Below are 19,441 nucleotides of genomic sequence, written 5' to 3'. Positions count from 1 at the left end.
TGCTAAAGAAACTTCTTAAAACCAAACAAAGGAGAATAAAAGAATATGCGTTTTATAGTTGTGAATAGTAAAGACAAGCACACCGACCTTCATATTTCTATACAAAAGCAATCTCAAGATGTATAAGCATTCGAAGTTTTAACATGAATAACGGGGAAGTTATAACTGAAAACATGAACTCCTGAATACATGTTAGATTTATTCACTATTATCGCAGATTTATGGATAAAAGTAATATGTGATGCCATTGTTGCATTTACAAGAGACGAAATAATTCACTACCAGAATCACACAAATTAAAAATTGTTTTAGAATGGTTAGGGAGTTTAAGAAATGTTATTCAAACATATTTAAAATTATATGAATATTTGTAAATTCTTAATGATATCCAGTCCTTATTAAATATATCAGTACATGGGCTAGCAAATAGCTATGTTTAATCAATGTTACATAAAAAGTTCAGATTCAAAAAAACATTTATATTACCTGATATGATGGTAAAGGAAAGAGCAATTCACGGTCAAAACGACCTGGTCTGCGCAGAGCTGGATCAATGGCATCTAGTCTATTTGTAGCACCAATGATAACTATTTCACCTCGATTGTCCAAGCCATCCATTAGTGCCAGTAGTGTTGAAACAATAGAGCTATGTATTTGATCCTGCCGAGTTGACCGAACGGGCGCAAGACCATCAATTTCATCAAAGAAAATTATAGATGGCCTCATGGAATATGCCTTTAAAAAAAGAATTAATATTAATAATTAATTGACATAAATGGATACTTCTAACTAAAAGCAACTATAATAATATAAAACAAAATACATCAAACAGAAAGCGAAACATTGACTTTCTTCTAATCCTTTCTTCTCATGTTCAAATAAAAAAGCAGAATTACATATCATGTATATAAAATAGAGATTTACTAACTTCTTTCATGGATTTAGTTATAAGAAAATGATGCTTTGCTTCATAAGCCAATAAAATTGTTACATTAATAAAAAATGGATTTATATATAAAAAAACATTTAGAGCATTTTTTTGACTGCTGTCCTCATGTTCACTCTCTTTTTCTGAAATCAAATTTTTGAGTGAAACAGAATTTTTCAATATTTTATTTTTGAATTATTTTGAATTAAAAAAACTAATTTATTAAGTATTAGCTAAATTAAGAACTTTAACATCTGAACTTTAAAAAAATTTGATAACATTTTTATTAAAAGAAATCAAAATTCATATTTTGTTACGACACAACAAAAATCCAAGAAAAAAAAAATCACAAAGAAATTGAAATAGTAATACTTTGGTAATAAAACATAAAATTAATTATTCTGTTTTAGTAAAAAAAATAAGTTTCTTAACACTAACACTATTCTCATAAAAGTCTATTTCCATTAACAAATTTCCCAGTGATAAAAAAAAAAAGGGGGGGGGGGCAGGAGTGTTTAAGAATAAAATTATTTTATGGCTTTAAATAAAAATTCAGGAATCATATAATTGGTAGATCTTTTATCTAAAATGCCATGACACATAAAGTTATAAAAAGATTTATAATATTTTTATTTTCAGATTTCTTGACTTCAAAATTCATATTTATGATGTTTAAATATTTCTCAAATATAAATAAAATCCCACTGAAATATCAACATTCATTCAGAATCTCATGCACTTAAGGTGTATTAGATTCTTAGTAACTAAGCAGATATGAAATGAGAAAACTGCTGAATTAATAGAAATTCATTTTTTTTTAAATCACAAAACATATGTTTACAAAACAAAATATTACATTTATAATTTAATAAATATTACATAATATATTTAAATATATGAGCAGCTACCTATTGTTAATATTGTACTGAGCTCAGTAAAACCTGCACGCAATGATGCTGTTCATGTAACGTTATTTACTCTATTGAGAATGCTAAGTTACAAAAGAAGCTGAATTAATGAAAAATTTACAGCATCTTGCTAATAAACATTAATTCTAGAATGTTTCCATATTCTTAGAAAAATTTAAAAACAAACACATGCTCACTTGATCAAATAAAAGTCTCAACTGTCTCTCAGATTCGCCTACCCATTTGCTAAGGCAGTCAGCACCTTTCCGCATAAAGAAAGCCACCCGTTTATCACCTGTACTACATTCATTTGCAAGAGCTCTGGCAACCAATGTTTTACCCGTGCCTAGAAAAGAACAAATAAATTTTTTTTTGTATTTATGATAGAAAAAAATTGTGCAAGCAATTTTAATATTAATTCAACAGCATAAAATTTAATTAATAAAATCAAAGATAAAACTCCAGTCATGTAAATTAAAAATTAAACAAAATGTTACTCATTTTTCTTTTATGCAATGCAGTAAAGAGATTATCCCCTTACACTATTTTAGAAAATTAAATTTTAAAAAAATTCTTAATTTTTTAAAAATTTTGATTATACACAGTGCATTAAGAAATGAAAATACTCTTCAGGAAAAAATGCATTTTATAATGGCAGAATAAAAATAAAGATAGAAGTAATAAAATATCATGGAATAAAAAGTTTCATTTTATTTTAAGAAAACAATTCAGTTTTTGAATAACAGAATTTATGACTCTTTATCACAATAAAATGAAAAGAATTGATGCAGGATAAAACCTTGTAATATTCAACATAATAAGCTGCAAAATTTTAGATATAAAGCCCCCCTTTTTATACACATTACAGAAGACAAATAACAATTATATAAGCATTAAAACTATCTGTGAAAAATGCCCATTTTTAATAATGAATCAATAATTATCAAAATATAAAAATTATTATTGTTATGTTAAATTTTTTAAATGATAAAAAGAAAAAGAAAATGTGATAAATAATGAAAGAAAAATATCACCTACCAAGAGATATCCACTTAAAGACCAAAACATGCATATAAACTAAATTTGAAAGATCACCTGCGTATTTCCAGATGAAATTTCTACTCACCTTTCCATACGAAAATTTCATCTTGTATTAAACTTACAGCACATTAGTTTGAATTAATAAAATATTTAGCTATGAAAATGATACTTAAATAGAAAACTAAATCCAAAAATGTTAAACAATGCAAAAAATAAAAGAAACATAAGAATAAAATGCTTTCTATATTTTATGGCAATGCAGAAACAAATACCTGGTTGTCCATAGAATAAAACCCCGCGGGGAGGTGAAATTTTAAATCGCTGAAAAACTTCAGGATACATCAAAGGGAAAAGAATCATCTCTTTTAAAGAACGAATATGTTTATCCAAACCCCCAACATGATCAAAAGACACCTGTAAAGTAAAATATATTTGCTCTAAAATTCAAATAAAAAGATTAAAACTAAAGCTTAAGTGCACAGATGTAGGAAATAGGCGATTGATAAAAATTCTAGATAAAAGAATTTTAATAGATTGCATTACCGTTTTATCAATGCTCATAGGATCAATATCAGCTAAGCTACAACCTATTTTCATTCTATCACGTAATGCACCTTTGGAAAGATCATCTTCAATAAAATTAAGAGGAAGGCACCTAAAAAAAGATAAATGCATATTTAAAAATAGCATTTACATAAATAGATTTTAAGTAAATAAGTACAAGGCTTTAAGCATGATCAATTTAAATATTAAAGAACAGCAATATCAGCAAGAAGTATTATTGAAATACCTATTTCTGGCTCTAGCCATACTCATTGCTTTTCGTTTTTCAAATCTCCTTTCATCATCACTAGAGCTACTAGATGAGCTGTGAATGGCATGTCTTTTTCTGAAAAAGAAAGAGACAGAAAAGATTAAATTAATACATTTTCTACTTTTACATAAGTATACCAATTTAACTCTATTTGGCATTGTTTTTTGTTTATTAAGAACTACATTAAATGAAAACATGTACTTGGGGAACTTACAATCATCCATTTTATGTTTAGAATCCAATTATAGCATATCAACAAGATGCAATTAGCATTTCTATATATACAAAATAATAATAATAATTTTCATCAAATTTTTATTTGCAAATATTAAATTCTTCCTTTAATTAAAAATTCTATAAAAGAGAATGCAATAAAAATCTGCCTAAAAAGTTGCCTAATGTTAAGACCTTTTGTATGTTGTTTTGACAATCTCTTTTTAAGGGAATCAATGTATTCAAACTCATTGTGAAATATAAAATTAACAAAAAATAAGTCATGTACTCCAGAGAGTACAAAGGTATATTTTAATACTCCAAATGAAACAAAATTTAACCTTTGAAATATATGGACAAGCCTTTATTTTTATTTTTCAACACAAAAGTAAATTATAATTATATATATGTTAAGTACATTCCTTCCCAATTTCACAAAATAAAACACCCTTATAGCTTCGAAATTTTAATTGCATATAGGAAATTATTTTATTTTAAATTCCATTTTTTAAAAAAGCAATTTTTAAAGATATAAGTGTCAAGCAAACAATTGCTTGGATGGTTTAAATAACAGATAAGTCGAACAATGTGCAAATTATTTTAAAAAATAAAATAAGCATTTCCAATAAGAAAAATTTAGCATAATGTAGTAATATAGCAAATAAACATTAAAAAATTGTAATGTTCAATATGGCTACATATAAAAAAGTAATATGTATGTATATATTTCCTTATGTATATGTTCCCTTTTCAGTAATGGCAATATGTATTTTTTTTTAATCAAAAAATATATAACATGGACAGAAATGCAATTTTTTTAAAAACCTTTCTAACAGAATCAGGCAAATAAGGACTTAAGCTGTTGTGAAAGGGAATGGATGATCCCTAGCACATCAGAAAAAAAAATAATAATAATTATCTCACTAATAATTGTGGTGATAAAAATGATAAGAGATTCACAACAATCAAAAGGCACTTATTTTTGTTGCTGAACAAAATGTGACAGTTTATCATGACATTTCTATGATGGAATATATTTGAATCCTGATATTAACAACAGTACATTATGTATAAGTAATTATGATTTTTTTTTATTAAAAAAAATTAAGGCATCATTTAATTATATGTTGTTAAAGTTTTGGCACACTCAAATAAAAAACATTCCAGTTTTTTTTAAGTATGTAGCTATTTTTCTACATGAAAGCAATATAAATATAATTAGATATGATTAATATCAAGTATTTTTTTAAAAAAATCACACATTTCATAAATCAAATAACTGTGACAATTTTAAAAGAATTAAATTAATATGTTTAATTCACAAACCAACAGAAAAACATTATACAAGTTTTTAGCTAATGGATATGCTTTCTAAAATATAAATTGCCGCAAATCAAAATCTTTTAAAGTAAAATTTTATAAAAGAAGAAATTAACGATTTAAAATATGATTTAGTACATATAACAAAAACTTAAATTCTTTTAAGGAAAATAAGAAATTAAAATAGTAACCTTCTGTACAAATGAGATCTGTGTGCTGTACTTTTAAAACTCTCTCTTTCCCTTGGTCTGGCATGATGCTGAGTAGCTTCAAAAATAGTGGTGGTAGCAGACCGTCGAGGCCGAGTTGTTTCTGAAATACATAGACAATGATGTTTAAAAGTCTGCTATTGCATGAAGTAATTCAAATATTGAGATCAATAAAAAAATAATAGATTCATGAAATAAATTTTAATCATACTTATAGGGAACTGAAATCTTTCAGTTATTGGCTTTTTAGGTCTTAGCGAATATTTTGAACCATGACCCACGCTGTTTTCTTGCGATTCACCCACTGATATACCTGGAGGAAACTCAGCTTGAGCTACAGAAAAGGAAGAAAAAAATTGTACCATTATAAAACACCATATTTAATCTATTAAAACTTCAATATAAATTTCATTATTCAATGGGAAAGTTTTCAAAATCTCATTCTTTACATTCACTTGAAATCAACTTTTAAAACCATAATAAATTTGAAATAAACAAGGTATTATGAAACTTAGCTATCACAATGCTCACTTCAAAGAAATTGAGATAAGATAAACAAAATATAATTACAATAAAATAATTTTTTCCCCATTATATTATTATTTCCCATATGTTACAGCATCCTTTCATAAATAAAACCTTATTCAGAATGTTAGAAATTTATTATTAACTTAAAAATATATAAACAATGAAAAAATTCCATTTATTATACTTGGCAAATTTTTCAGATGCTAGATAAGTATATTTATAACAGCAATACGACATTTGATATTTCACAACATTCAATAAGGAATACTTTCAGTAAACCACAATTTCTACATACTGAGGGTACATTACATAAAAAATACATTATTAAGTGAAAATTTTTGTAAACCTGTACACTCAATATGTATCTGAGATTTAATAAGATTTAAAATTGATCTGTAGTATATTACATATAATTACAGAAATTGCAAATCCATTAAAAAATCTTCCAAGAAAATAAACTGTTAGCAAATATCAAACATAATGCTTTAAAGCATTACAGCAGGAGCTGGTTATATTTCTAAGTACAATCTACAAATAAATACTCAAAACTTTAAAAATATGTTTAATAATAATGAAATTTATGTATATATGTAATAATAATAAGTTAAATTATAAAATGCATTATATGTTTGATAATAATAAAAACCTAATACATAAAACAAAATGTAGTTTGACTTAAAGTTTGTTAAGATTTCAAGTATTTGGTTAATTTATTATTTTTTTTTATAAATATGGAAAAATTAATATATATATATATATATATATATATATATATATATATATATATATATATATATATATATATATATATATATATATATATATATATATATATATATAAATCTATATTTAAAAAGAGCCTTGCAGCTTCTCTTCATTGCTTTGATTGATTCAAAGTTTTAATCAGAAATTAAAAAAAGTAATACAGATTATTACTAGCCGCCTTTGGCGACCAGCCGGTTCGCCAATCTTAATGTTCGTTTAAATTTTAATAATTAAATAGGTTTAACCGGAGTTTAACCCCCTTCTTCGCCAAGTTGCGATAACGCACCAAAGCTGGCAATCTTTATTATGCACTATAATTGAACATCTGCTTCTTTGCTTTTGAACATTTCGCAAGGCCGTTGTTTGCGATTTTTAAAAATTTCGCCAAGCAGGGGATAAAACTCCGGTCGTACCATTAAACATTTTACGCAATTCCAACTTTAATAGATTCTTCAGCAAAATATTTTAAAACTTCAAATTTTGATAGTCATATAATTCACTCATAATATTATAAAGGCCTTCAGTTATAGCGTGATATATATCTCTCTAATTTTCTGTTACCCCTCGTAGAAATTATGCTTTAAATTACAGTGTAAATGATTAATCTGCAATTAATATAATATTTTTTACTGAAACAAAGCATTTTTTTTAATAATATGATTACTGTTAATAGAGTCACTGAGCGTTAAAACTTTATGGTCACTAAAGAATATCTTTCTTAATTTATGTAATATCTCAAGAATTTGTCAACAAAAATTTCTCAGATTCATCATGAACAGATCGATTCATTAACAATGTTTAATTTTAAATGCATCAAACACTAAGAAAATAAAATGAATCGTTTAAAATAATCGGTCGAAAACAGGTTAAAAAAAATCTACTTAAAAAACGATGTACTTAAAACTATAAGCATATACAAAAAATATATAACTAACATAAATACATTTTACTTACAAAAGCATGCAACTAACCTAAAAATAATTTAAATCGTCCGTTGGTTGTCATGCCAACAATCAGAACAATGCGCATGCGTGGATTTTCTTCGCAGTTACGTCAACGCAAATGCGTAAATTTTTCTACGCCAGTTGGGGTAACGCTATGCAGATTAGACATTTTTAATTTCCTTTATTCTGTGTTATTTTAATTCAAAAGTACTTCAGAATGAATGTGAAACATGGATTAATTAACAATGTTTAATTTTAAATGCATGAAACATTAAGAAAATAAACAGAATCGTTTGAAATAATCCGTCGAAAAATGTTAACCCTAGCCTAATTACTGTTGGGAGAAAAAAACAACTGATGCCTTACTTATTTGGCGATGGGGAAAATGGAAGATTTTTTTGGCGGAAAAGTTGGCGTTGGGAAAAATGGAAGATTTTTTTGGCGGGAAAGTTAGTTTTTAATTAATAATTGACTACCCCTAACATTTAGGGGGATGAAAAATAGATGTTGGCCGATTCTCATAGATACCGGATATGCACAAAAAATTTCATCAAAATCGGTCAAGCCGTTTCGGAGGAGTATGGCAACGAAAACTGTGACACGAGAATTTTATATATTAGATATGTATTAAAGGACAAGATTGAAAACTGCATTGCAATAAATACTGGGTGAATTTTCCTTCTATTATTGAAATAAAAAAAAAAATTATTCCTTTTTTTTTCCAGATTTTTTGATGCATCCTAACATTTAATTATTTTGAAATCAATTTGCTCAAAGAAAAAGATTTCATCATTTCATTATTAATATCACATATAAAGTGTTGAGAACCAGTGTAGTATAATTTTCCTTTAATTAGTGAGCCTAAACATTCACTGAAGTGAAAAACATGTTTTCGTCTAAAACCAAAGTGGACGTAGATACAAAATTTTCATTTCAAGTGATTATAAAATATGACATTTACTTCAATTTCTGGTCCATAACCACATAATTAAAATTTTCTCACACACTAAATATCAGGAAAAAATTGTAGTCGACAAATAATTCAACCTTAAGATTTTGAAAAATTTCTATGTTCAGACCATCTCTCTGAGTCTGAGAAACACATTTTTGGCATTATATCAGAGATCATGATAACTCAAAAATGCTTTGAGCTTACTGGAAGAATTTTGGTAAATGGATTTATAACCAAATTTGTGCATTTCTATCAAATTTTGAATGAAATCCATTCACAGAAAGTCAGTTGAGTTGGCGGTTTGAGAACAAGTGAACTTAATAACAACAAAACACGAAAAACTAGTCACATAAAATTTAGTACATAGGTTTAGCAATCAAACTGTATATTCTTATCAAATTTGTTAATTGATTGATTATCTGTTGGTTTGTATTTTCACATACATGTAAACACATTACCTTAAATCAATGAAAATATGTTATCTTGTGACAACAACTATAGTTTGTCAAATTTCAGCAACAATCAGTTTGTAAAAAAGGCATTCAAAATACATATTCTCAAGATAACATATTTAGTAATTCATGCCAAAGATTTATATTTCATAATTATTCACAATGTCATATAATTCGTGGACTTACCAAAAGTCCACAATTTTATGTGGTTAGAAGACGCTGAAAATTTAGTGGCGAGTATAAGAGAAAGTTTCAGGAAGACACTCTACCTGGTTTTATAAAAAAAATCTAAACCCTAATTATCAAAATGCATTTTTATGATAACGATAATACATTCAATGGTAAATTTTCTCCTTCTGCATGAATAGTAAATGGGCAAATATGAGTTCATTTTATTAATAATAAAACTGCACCTATTATTAATATAGTTCATTGAAATATTTTATCACCTTTCATTGGGTAATCAAATGCAAAGTTCATAAAGATATTACCCACAGATTTTTAAAAATTATTAATTAAAGTAATATATATGCAAAAAGAAAAGGATTAGAAGTAATTATATTACTTCTTTCAAGGTCACTTTGATCTTCTATAGTATCTGAATCCGAAATCCCATTCTGGTCTTGATCAGTATCTTCAGTGTCTGCCATGCTCCCACCATCTCGGGAAATTCGTCTTGTGTAAAAAGTGTGTACAGTCTTCCTTCTTTTTCGTTTCACTCGACTGTACATATCTTCAAACTCCTAAAAGAATTCATTTTTTACTATTAACAACAAATATTTAAATCAACTTTTGACATAAAAAAAAACAATTTTAATGAGGAAAGGTAATATTTTCAACAAATGAGGTAAAATAAATGGAAAATTTTGAAATAATAAAAGCAAGGAAACTAAATCAAAATGAAAATATTTTTACTTTCTAAACATATCTGAATTCTAATACTTTTTAATTTATTTCTAATTTAGTTTCTAATCTTTACTGGAAATCAAGATTAGAAATTTTAAACCAATCTTTTTAAAATCTAAAATTATTAATTCGAAAACAAATTGAATTAAAAAGATAAAATCTTGTTGTAGAGCTATATGCTACACACATTTTACAAAAAAACCCACTGAATTGCAATTATTTTATAACTTAACATATTTAAAAAACATGTTTAATAAATATAAATATTTTTTTACCAAGCCATCATTTCCCAAGCCTAGCCGTCTCAGTTCAGAACTGTGATTTCGCTCTGACCTTCTAGGCCGTACAGTATCACATGTGGACTCATCCTGTGGACTTCTTTGCTCCGAAGTGAATAGGGACTCGAATTTTGAAAATTCGGGTATACTTGAGGCTAAAAGCCATGTTTGGTTGAGATTATCATAGGTGAATTTCCTCTGTCGAGTGCTGCGACGAACATTTTGCTTTTCATCAATGTGTTCTCCCCCATTCACGAACATTTCATTTGAATTGGAATGTGAAGAGATTGTGGCTAAAGAAGATTTCTGGTCTGTGTCTCTACTATTTTCATGCTCCTGTTTTATACCCTGCGATAAGTGATTTCCAAGTCTCCTTAGACCTGAAATATTTAAAACAATTTTAAATACTACAATACTTTTATTACTTTTCGATTAACAATGTAGCAGCAAAAATATACATACTATGTCTAATATAGCAACTTTATGCCACAATATTTTTCCCAACGCATCAAAGCTACTCTATTATGGAATCATTTACATTTAGTAATAATTATTATTCCACTAAATGGGGAAAATATCAAAAAATTTAGCAGCATTTCTTAATACTATTTCAGAAAAGTATTCTTTTTTTTTCGTTAACATATCTTTAGTGTAAATTTAACAATTTAGGAAGGATATAGCTTAAATTGTTTGTTAATCTTTACAAGAAATTTCAATGTGAAAACTTGTCATTCCATGAAAAAGCAAAACCTATTAAAAACTTCTCTTCAGCTTCGTATTAGTGGAAATTGGCTTCATGCAAAGTAAAATGACAGAAAAATAAAATTTTGCTCTAACATCCCTATTGAAGTTATATTCGATAAATGCATTCATCTTCACATATTTTATATTTAACACAGCTTTTTAAAAGCAGAATGAAGGGGAAAACTTACAGTTTCAAGTATATTTTTAAAATTTTATTTTTACTTTTTTATTACAAATTCTTTCTAGTGGTTCAATTTGGATAAATTATTTTTCACAGAGGAAACTAAATATATTTTAAAATACAATTATACATTAATGTTAAATGGGAATGCAGCAGATTAAATAAATAACAAACTCTGCAAATTAAAAGCAGAAAATTTAGCATCTGCTCAATTGACTGTAAAAATATTAATTTACCAAAAATAAAAAGACATTATTTCAAAGGAGGATATCTAATCAGGGCTTGAAAGCACTTTTTTCCTCCAATGCAAAAGTTGCTATTCCTTAAAATTATAAATTTCCACAAAATGTAATACAAGTTTTAATAAGGGCATAAAATAAATGAAATTGTTCAAGTATATTTTTTAATAGCATACAACCTTAAAATAATTCATAGAAAATTAGATTAAGAAATACTTAATAAGGTGGAATACCTTCAAAAATCAGAATCTCTGCAAATCAAAATATATATATATTCAAATAGTTAAAAAAAAACATTATGCATTTACCATTCCTCCCAAACTGGGGCAAATGATCATTTACTTTATTAGGAATCTTCCGTCTTCTAGTAGAATTTGTATAAGAGCTTTCATCTGTTTCTGTATCCTAAGAGTATATTTTACAAATCAGTCAGCGTAATCTAAATTCATAATAACTACTAAAATACAGAACAAAGATTTATCAAACAAATTGAAAAGACATGTACAAAGTTAGTAATAAGCTTTATATGCAAATAAAAACTACTGACAAGATTTTTTAGAAACTGATAAGACTTTTAAAGGACTATACCAATAGGGTGTAACATTATTTTGTAGTTATTGTTTCCCAGATACGAAGTCAATTCATCTTTTAACAGCTGGAATTTAAAACCACAATATATCGCTTTTATAAAAATTAAATCTTATTTTTGCTCCAGTAAAAAGTTTCCGATAATTAATGCTCAAGTAAAGATAAAAATATAGTGAGGACCAAATAGCATAATCGCAAGTGAAAATGAAAAATGCAGCAACATATAATTCAGTCTGTTATAAGAATGCTCCAGGATTTATTGCATTATTTTAACATGACCGAAAGTATAAGATTTTTCGCCAAATTGCAAAACACAACATTAATATAACAAAATTAAATTAAATCCTTTACTGAATCTTGTAATCCAACCATTATTTAAAATGATTAAAAAATTACAAATGATTATTTTTATTTCTTTATATTAAATGCACATAAACAAATAAAATGTATGCTCAAAATTCTTTTTTGAAAAAAGCCTTAAATCTTATAATTTTTATTGAATTTAACTATTTTGGTTAGTTGGATGCGGTTATTTCCTGGCACAAAATCCTTTTATAGGATATGCAGAAAAAGTAACAAGAGAAAGACATTAAAATATTACACATATTTACAGGATCAAAGCTACATGTTTAGGTTTCAATTGTTAATATTTTTGGTACTTATGTACTACCGAAACAATATTGGCGATATCCAATAAAATTAATTTTGTCAATATTAAAATTTCAAATTCACTGCCTTAGATACATGTGAAAACAGGATTGCCAATTTGGTGAGTTATCCTGAAAGTTGGCATGGTTGCAATAGTATGTAAGTGCCGTATTTTTTTAAAAATTCAAATCAGTTTTACTAAGAATTAATAAAATAATTTTTAAATAAAAAAACTTGTTATAAGTAATATTTGTACTTTAATTTTATATCTTAAGAACTATCTAAATCAAACAAGCAATATAAAAGAAAACATAAATAAAGCATTAAAATACAGCATTTCAAAATAAATTTAGATGATAAAACTCTTTAATCTTCCAAGTGGCTATTGAACTAATTTTCCCTTCCTCTTTCCTTGCTTAACCCTGCACCAATTAAGACCTAGTTCTTAGAGCAGTTTGTAAAAATTAATTCAATAAAAATAATTTAAATTCATGATGTAGCAGCCATGAAACACAAATGCCCTGTATCAGCATTAGTGACAACAATGGATGACAGAACATTAAGGTATATGCGACTTTTTTCAAGTCAAATATGATAAAATGGTTTTAAAAAAATACTATGGCATGGGTATTATTTACACTTTATAAGGCACTGATGATCAATGGGGGATGAATAATACACTATGCTCAGATACCACTAATTTAAATTATCAGGCTGCAAGTACTCGAATAAAATCAAAATAAGTAGCCAGCTTGGCAGATTAAAACAACTGAACTCAAAATAAATAAATTAAAAGGTATTATTCCATTAGCACAGGATTTGATTTTAAAAAAAAATATCCTATCTCAATGATAATTTGATAAATTTTAATGACAACTCTAATTTTCAAATTTTAGTCATGAATCTTGGTGCTAATTGAGCTCTGCTAAAAGAATAGTACAATTTAATAAATAAAAAGATTTTTATTAGTTCATGAAACAAATTACACAAACATAAAGCAATTTATTTGGACATAGCCTTAAATTATATTATATATATATATACACACACACAAAATGAGCAGTTTTCACATTACAAAATCTAATAAAACATATTTATTTTCTTTCTTATCATGCATACAAAAATCAAGCAAGATCATTTTAAGTAATACATGCTGTGCATTCAGATAGGGAAAATTAAATAGATTCAGAAATTAAACATAAAAAAAAATTGAAGATAAGAGTTAAAGTTGAAAAAAAAAATCAATCAAATCGCAATATCTTCACAAAGGTATAGTAAAGTCATCTACTGCATTATAACCAGCATCCCCCCCCCCCAAATGACATTGAAGAAAAAAACCTATTTGATTTTTTTTTCCCTCTAACAATTCATATAATTACTGAAAAGTTATCTAACAAAATCAATAAAAAGAATGAGAAGTAATGAATTGAACCAACTGAAAAAGATGCAAATCAGCATAGTTTTGGAAGATATAAATAGCTTCTATATTAATTTTTCAAAGAAAATTTGTTATCATAATACCTTAATCTGTAATAAAATCAATCTGCAGCATTTTTAATACTAAGCAAATGATCGGCTATTAATGCTTGATTATAAATGTAACAAAATGCTATAAAGGAGCGAATGAATCATACTCGATTCCAAACAAATTTATAAAACAGTTCTATTTCTAAAATGCTACAATAATCTCATTTAACCAACAAAATATAGTTGCTTCAATTTATAGACATTAAATTTCCGTAATCTTCAATTTTAAAATCTGTATTCTTCTAAAAAAACATACCTTTATTAAAGTTTTATAATAAATGTTTTAAACAGCCTATTTAGTTTCAACTTAATGATCACTATAACAAGAGCGTAAGCTCAAAATAACTTATTAATATAGTTCCTTTATTAAAACTAATTAAAAAAGGTTCTCCTAAAGGCACAATGTGTTAATTCATTATTATTAGCTATTTATATATTAATGCTTATTTATAAGGATAGCTATATTTCACTTTTGTAGTTAAATTGAAAGCATTCCATTGTCTTTGCTTTGGGATATTTGACAAGCCAACATGTAAGCCCAAATTGCTAAACAAATTTCAACTAGTATATATTGTCCATTAGGTACATTTATTTATTAAATTTATTTTTTAAGTAATGAAAGCAGTTTAAAATTAAACCTTATTTTTTGATATATTTTAAAATAACTTTAAAAATTATTATTAATAATTTGAAATAATTTTTCTAAAAAAAAAAAAAAAATTAAAGTTTCTTCTCCTAATTATCACATTTTTGGTGTTTTTAATATAAATTGGAAGAAATTTAATGAAATCTAAGCTTAGGAATTAGTAGGTAAAGTTACCTACTAATTCCTAAGGTAAAGTTACCCATTAATTCATAAGATAGACTTCATTAATTCCTTATTCTAATGTCTGATGATGTGAACATTATGGTAATAATGTAAAATCTCATTTGAAAATTAGAAACAAGTCATTTGTTTGAAAATAAATAGGCTTTTTTGGATTAAAGTATATAAAAATGTTATTTAAACTTAAAGAATTTAATGCTTATTATCCTTCATATCATTTATTCTAGTATCAAGTTGTTATACTATCTTCACGTTGTTATCCTAATATCAAAATTATACAAAAATTCTGGTGTAATTTTCCCCTCTTTCACAGATTCTTTTTGAAGACTATTTAAGATTCAACAGCAAAAAGGCCCAGTTTTAAATTTTAAAAAAAAAAAACTATTAAGAATGACAAGTTGATACCACTTATTATATATTTGTCAAATAAAAGAAATGAAGTCAAAGCAGAATTTTTAATCTTTAAAAAAAAAAAAAAGTCATCACAGAAGAATGACACTGCAAATACATATCATGAAATCGTAATTATAAGCATTTGGAAAAAATACTTTACTTTAAAAAAAAAAAAATCATTTATTTATAATAGGGCTTATTTCAACGAAATTTGCAAGGAAGTCCAAACCATTTCTATTTAGAAAAAGATATACAAAATGCTTCTTTGAATGTATATCTCTATAATGTATGCAAATTTAGAATATTATTGAAGCATTCCTAGCTATTAAAAAGCAATTTGGAAATGTTTTAGTCAAACAAACTTTTACTCATTTTAAAGAAAAACAATCATATTATTTGTAAGGTTGTAAAAAAGAAATTTCTACACAGGGCATTAAAATAAGATAAAATAAAGTACATAGTATCGAATTTTAATAACTGTTTTATATCCAATAAATAAGTATTTAGCTCTCTTCATTTTCCCTACATTTTTTAGGTTAATTTTGCAATATTTTTGGAGGAAATTTATCATTACTTATGCACTTGTCATTCTGCTTTCTTTAATGAGATGGAGTCGTCGAAATGTGGTTGTCTCAGTATCCATTTATGAAGAGTATATAGTTTACAATTCAAATCGCCAAACTGGAGAAATTTTTTCTAGGTGCTTTTTGGTTGGCGTTACAACTGACAAGCACAGTTCATTTTACAACAAAATTTGTATCCTTTGTATTTGAAAAGTAATTTTTGCCAATCAAGTGTATTCAATATGTATACACATCAATCCAAATCTTCACTTTGGCAAGGTCGATGAATAATTCTTTTATCTAATAAAAATAAAATCTTATTCGAAGTATTGTTATTTTTAAAAATTTATTATGCAACCATCTGTATTACATTCAACATGCAGATCTGTCTTCATGTGACTTTAAAAAGTGGAACATGAGGGATTTTAAAAAATAAATTCTGCAGTTAATTGATTAAAAAATATGGCTATCACAAAGTTAAATACTCTTAAGAACAATATTTTAATTTTCTGCACAAAATAAATGAACTATTACTTCTTAACATTTTTGAAATTCTCACCAGTCTTCTGATAACTTTTCTAATAATTATTTTTCAAAAAATCTTAATTTCTATAGAAACGAAAACTTCAAAAATGGGTTCCACTTCTACCATTCCTTTTCCATTTTAATTTTATTGTGTCATTTTTCTTTAAAACAGATTAGAAATTCTCAACTTATAGTATACTATACCATCAAAAATATATTTTATTTATATTATTTATTAGTGACATATTACATTATTTTTGGTAGTATAATTGCCAGAAAAAATTGTAAATGAATGTTCAAAACGCATATAAAATGGTACCCCCTTTTAACAGTTTTAATATTTATTATTCAGAAGTATACATATCCCCCCCCCTCCACTTTTGGCAACAATGGCCCAACAGAGCATATACTAGAATGCTGTTTAAATTCAAGAAAGATGTCAGCTTGTAAGATATTTTATGCAACAAAAATCCCAAGGATGAGTTAAAAAAAATTACTCATGCAAACTTTATTTGAAAAGACACGAATATCAATGCATTTTTGAAAAACAGATAATTTTTAAAGCCTTTCAGTACATTACAAATTAAATTCAGTTCCAGAGATACAATTTTACATATATATAACACACATTCAAAATTTAAAGTTGACTTTTACTTGAAATGTATAAATATAAAGCAAAATATATCAGAAACTGATTATGAAACAAGCTAAGCTATTCACATTAACTATCATCAATAATTTCTTTAAAGTTGTTATTATATTAACCACTATTTGCTAAAATTAATTAATATTATTATGCATTTCATTATGATGTAAAATGTTTCTTGATAAATGCTACAAATTTAAAATGTTTTATTCTTTGATTATGAACATCCAGTCAAGATGTATTGATTCTTAATGTTTTTATGATAGTACATATATTTTTAATTCAAATTTATGAGGCTCAAAACTTTAAAAGATTGAGAACTTCTGATATAAACACAAAGATTTAGAATTAGAATAGAAATGGATATGTTTCTGGCAAAGAAGGCTAAAAATTCTAATTTTCAATGAGGTACTTAACCCTAAAACAATGAGTAAACGTATTTCTAATGAGATTCGAACACTTCATGCTTAAAAAACAAACATAAAGTAATATTTAATGCAATAAAACAAAATGAAGGAAGGAAGGAATCACTGCAATTAGATAGCAAGTGCTTGATCAATGTCATGGTGCAAAATAAGTGCATGCTTTGGAAAAGGATTGTTAATCTTGAAGAAAGAAATTGGAATATAATAAATTGAGATATTATCCAAATAACAAGCAATATATATAATTAAAATATATATTGTCTGAAATGAAGATCAATATCTGTAAAGATACAATTGTACATTTACCCTTTTAATGTTTGATGTATGCATTTGACGCAAAACAAAATACTACAAACGTTTGTCTTTTGAAATTCAGTTTTGATTACAAACTAAACACAGACAGCAGGATAATCTAAAACAAACAAAAAGGTGATTGAAAGCAAATTTAAAAAAGCATTAGGCTTCAAAATTAGCAAGCATATTAAAAATTAGAGCTTTGCAAGCAGGTAAAATTGAAAGCAATTCTAATATAAAAAAATAAAGCATTAAAACTACTTTTGAGTAATATATAATCACAACAAGCACATTTTAGGATGAAAAAAAATATTTAATTTTATTTTATTATTTTGTTTTTTGTTAAAATTAGCAAATATAACTAATGAGAATTTAATAGACATTTAAATAAAAGGTTTTTTTATGAATATCTTTTTTTAATTTGACCAATTTATTAGAAAAACAGCTTTTAAACAATTTTTTTTATTTTACCAAACAGGAAAAACAGATATCACAATAAAAAATTTCACAGATAAAAAAGTGGCATAAAAATGTTCAAATATGAATTAAACTTTGATCTAATGAATTACAATTTATTTTAGATCATAAAATACTCTTACAAATATATTTTTAATACAATTTATTTATTTTTAATTAAAAGGTACATGTTGAAATTAATGAATAGAAAAATAATTATTACAAATTCCATAAAATTAATTTAAATACACAATTATTAATATTTCTTAATTATAACTTGCATTTAAATTATAAATTTTTTTTTATTAGATCATATTTAATATTTGCGCTAAAAATAAAAATCTTTGAAAATTTAATCTATCTATTTCATGTAAAAATTTAGAAGAAACTTTACATAAAGTTTACTTATATTTGTAAAAAAAAAAAAAATCGAGAAGAGAGAATTAGTTTTTTTGACAAGCACAAGAAAAAGAATACTGTAATTTTTTTTTACACAAGAACAAAGCTTAAGCCTTAATAAACTAAAAGAGGTCAGATAAGAAGAATTATAAAGATTAATATTTCTAATATTAGTATTTTCGTAAATAGCAACAAAATTTTAACTCATTCATTGACCTTTCATAAAAAAAAGAAAATGTAAGAAAACACTTCACAGGTCATTATTGTTTGGTTCAATTTACATAGAGTAACTAAAAGAAACTCACTCTATCATCGTCTTTATCAATTCCTCCTCCACTTGATCGAGTTTTCATTCTGAATTATTATATTGGATAACAAAATATATCATATTTTTAAGAACATGTTGGCTTTTGTTTTAGTTGCAGACTTTAAACCTAACATAAACATACCACCACGGCCTCATGTGCAGCACAAAAACATCACACAACTAGTCTACAGGGTTGCCATAGCATTAAAACAACCTTTGCGAGATATAGGTGGCAGGGTTCCTGGTGTATTCGTAAATCCTTAAGTTGATTTCACGCTAATTTCAAAGATTGCATTGCATAAAAAAATTTGAAAAGTGAACAAAAAAAGAACATGCAACTTTTGAGACTTATATTTACTAATATTTGAGAAGAAAGTACACTTGAAAACAGTTTTTTTTTCTGGATTTTTATATTTTTCGAT

General features: G+C 25.9%; 1 protein-coding gene across 5 annotated transcripts in view; it reads right to left on the bottom strand.

The window, feature by feature from the left end:
- LOC129988075 (ATPase family AAA domain-containing protein 2-like) overlaps window positions 1–19,189 on the bottom strand; it is a 45,733-nt gene extending 26,544 nt beyond the window's left edge. For 4 of the 5 annotated variants that reach the window (XR_008785625.1, XR_008785626.1, XM_056096186.1 and 1 more), the window contains exons 1-11: window positions 19,018–19,189; window positions 11,731–11,827; window positions 10,256–10,638; window positions 9,640–9,817; window positions 5,645–5,767; window positions 5,416–5,536; window positions 3,668–3,766; window positions 3,421–3,532; window positions 3,150–3,291; window positions 2,034–2,182; window positions 487–735 (exon numbers count right to left, since the gene is read on the bottom strand). Coding sequence is in view for 3 of the 5 variants with exons in the window: in XM_056096186.1 (XP_055952161.1) it covers window positions 487–735; window positions 2,034–2,182; window positions 3,150–3,291; window positions 3,421–3,532; window positions 3,668–3,766; window positions 5,416–5,536; window positions 5,645–5,767; window positions 9,640–9,817; window positions 10,256–10,638; window positions 11,731–11,827; window positions 19,018–19,065 (1,701 nt within the window). In the remaining 2 variants the exon portion in view is untranslated. Of the gene's footprint in view, window positions 1–486; window positions 736–2,033; window positions 2,183–3,149; window positions 3,292–3,420; window positions 3,533–3,667; window positions 3,767–5,415; window positions 5,537–5,644; window positions 5,768–9,639; window positions 9,818–10,255; window positions 10,639–11,730; window positions 11,828–17,869; window positions 17,976–19,017 lie in introns of all 5 variants that reach the window. The other variant, XM_056096187.1, reaches the window with a different exon arrangement.
- Window positions 19,190–19,441: the final 252 nt, after the last annotated feature.

This window comes from Argiope bruennichi, chromosome 10 (genome assembly GCF_947563725.1).
Source record: "Argiope bruennichi chromosome 10, qqArgBrue1.1, whole genome shotgun sequence".
NCBI lineage: Eukaryota > Metazoa > Arthropoda > Arachnida > Araneae > Araneidae > Argiope > Argiope bruennichi.
This window is presented reverse-complemented; position numbering and strand designations above follow the sequence as displayed.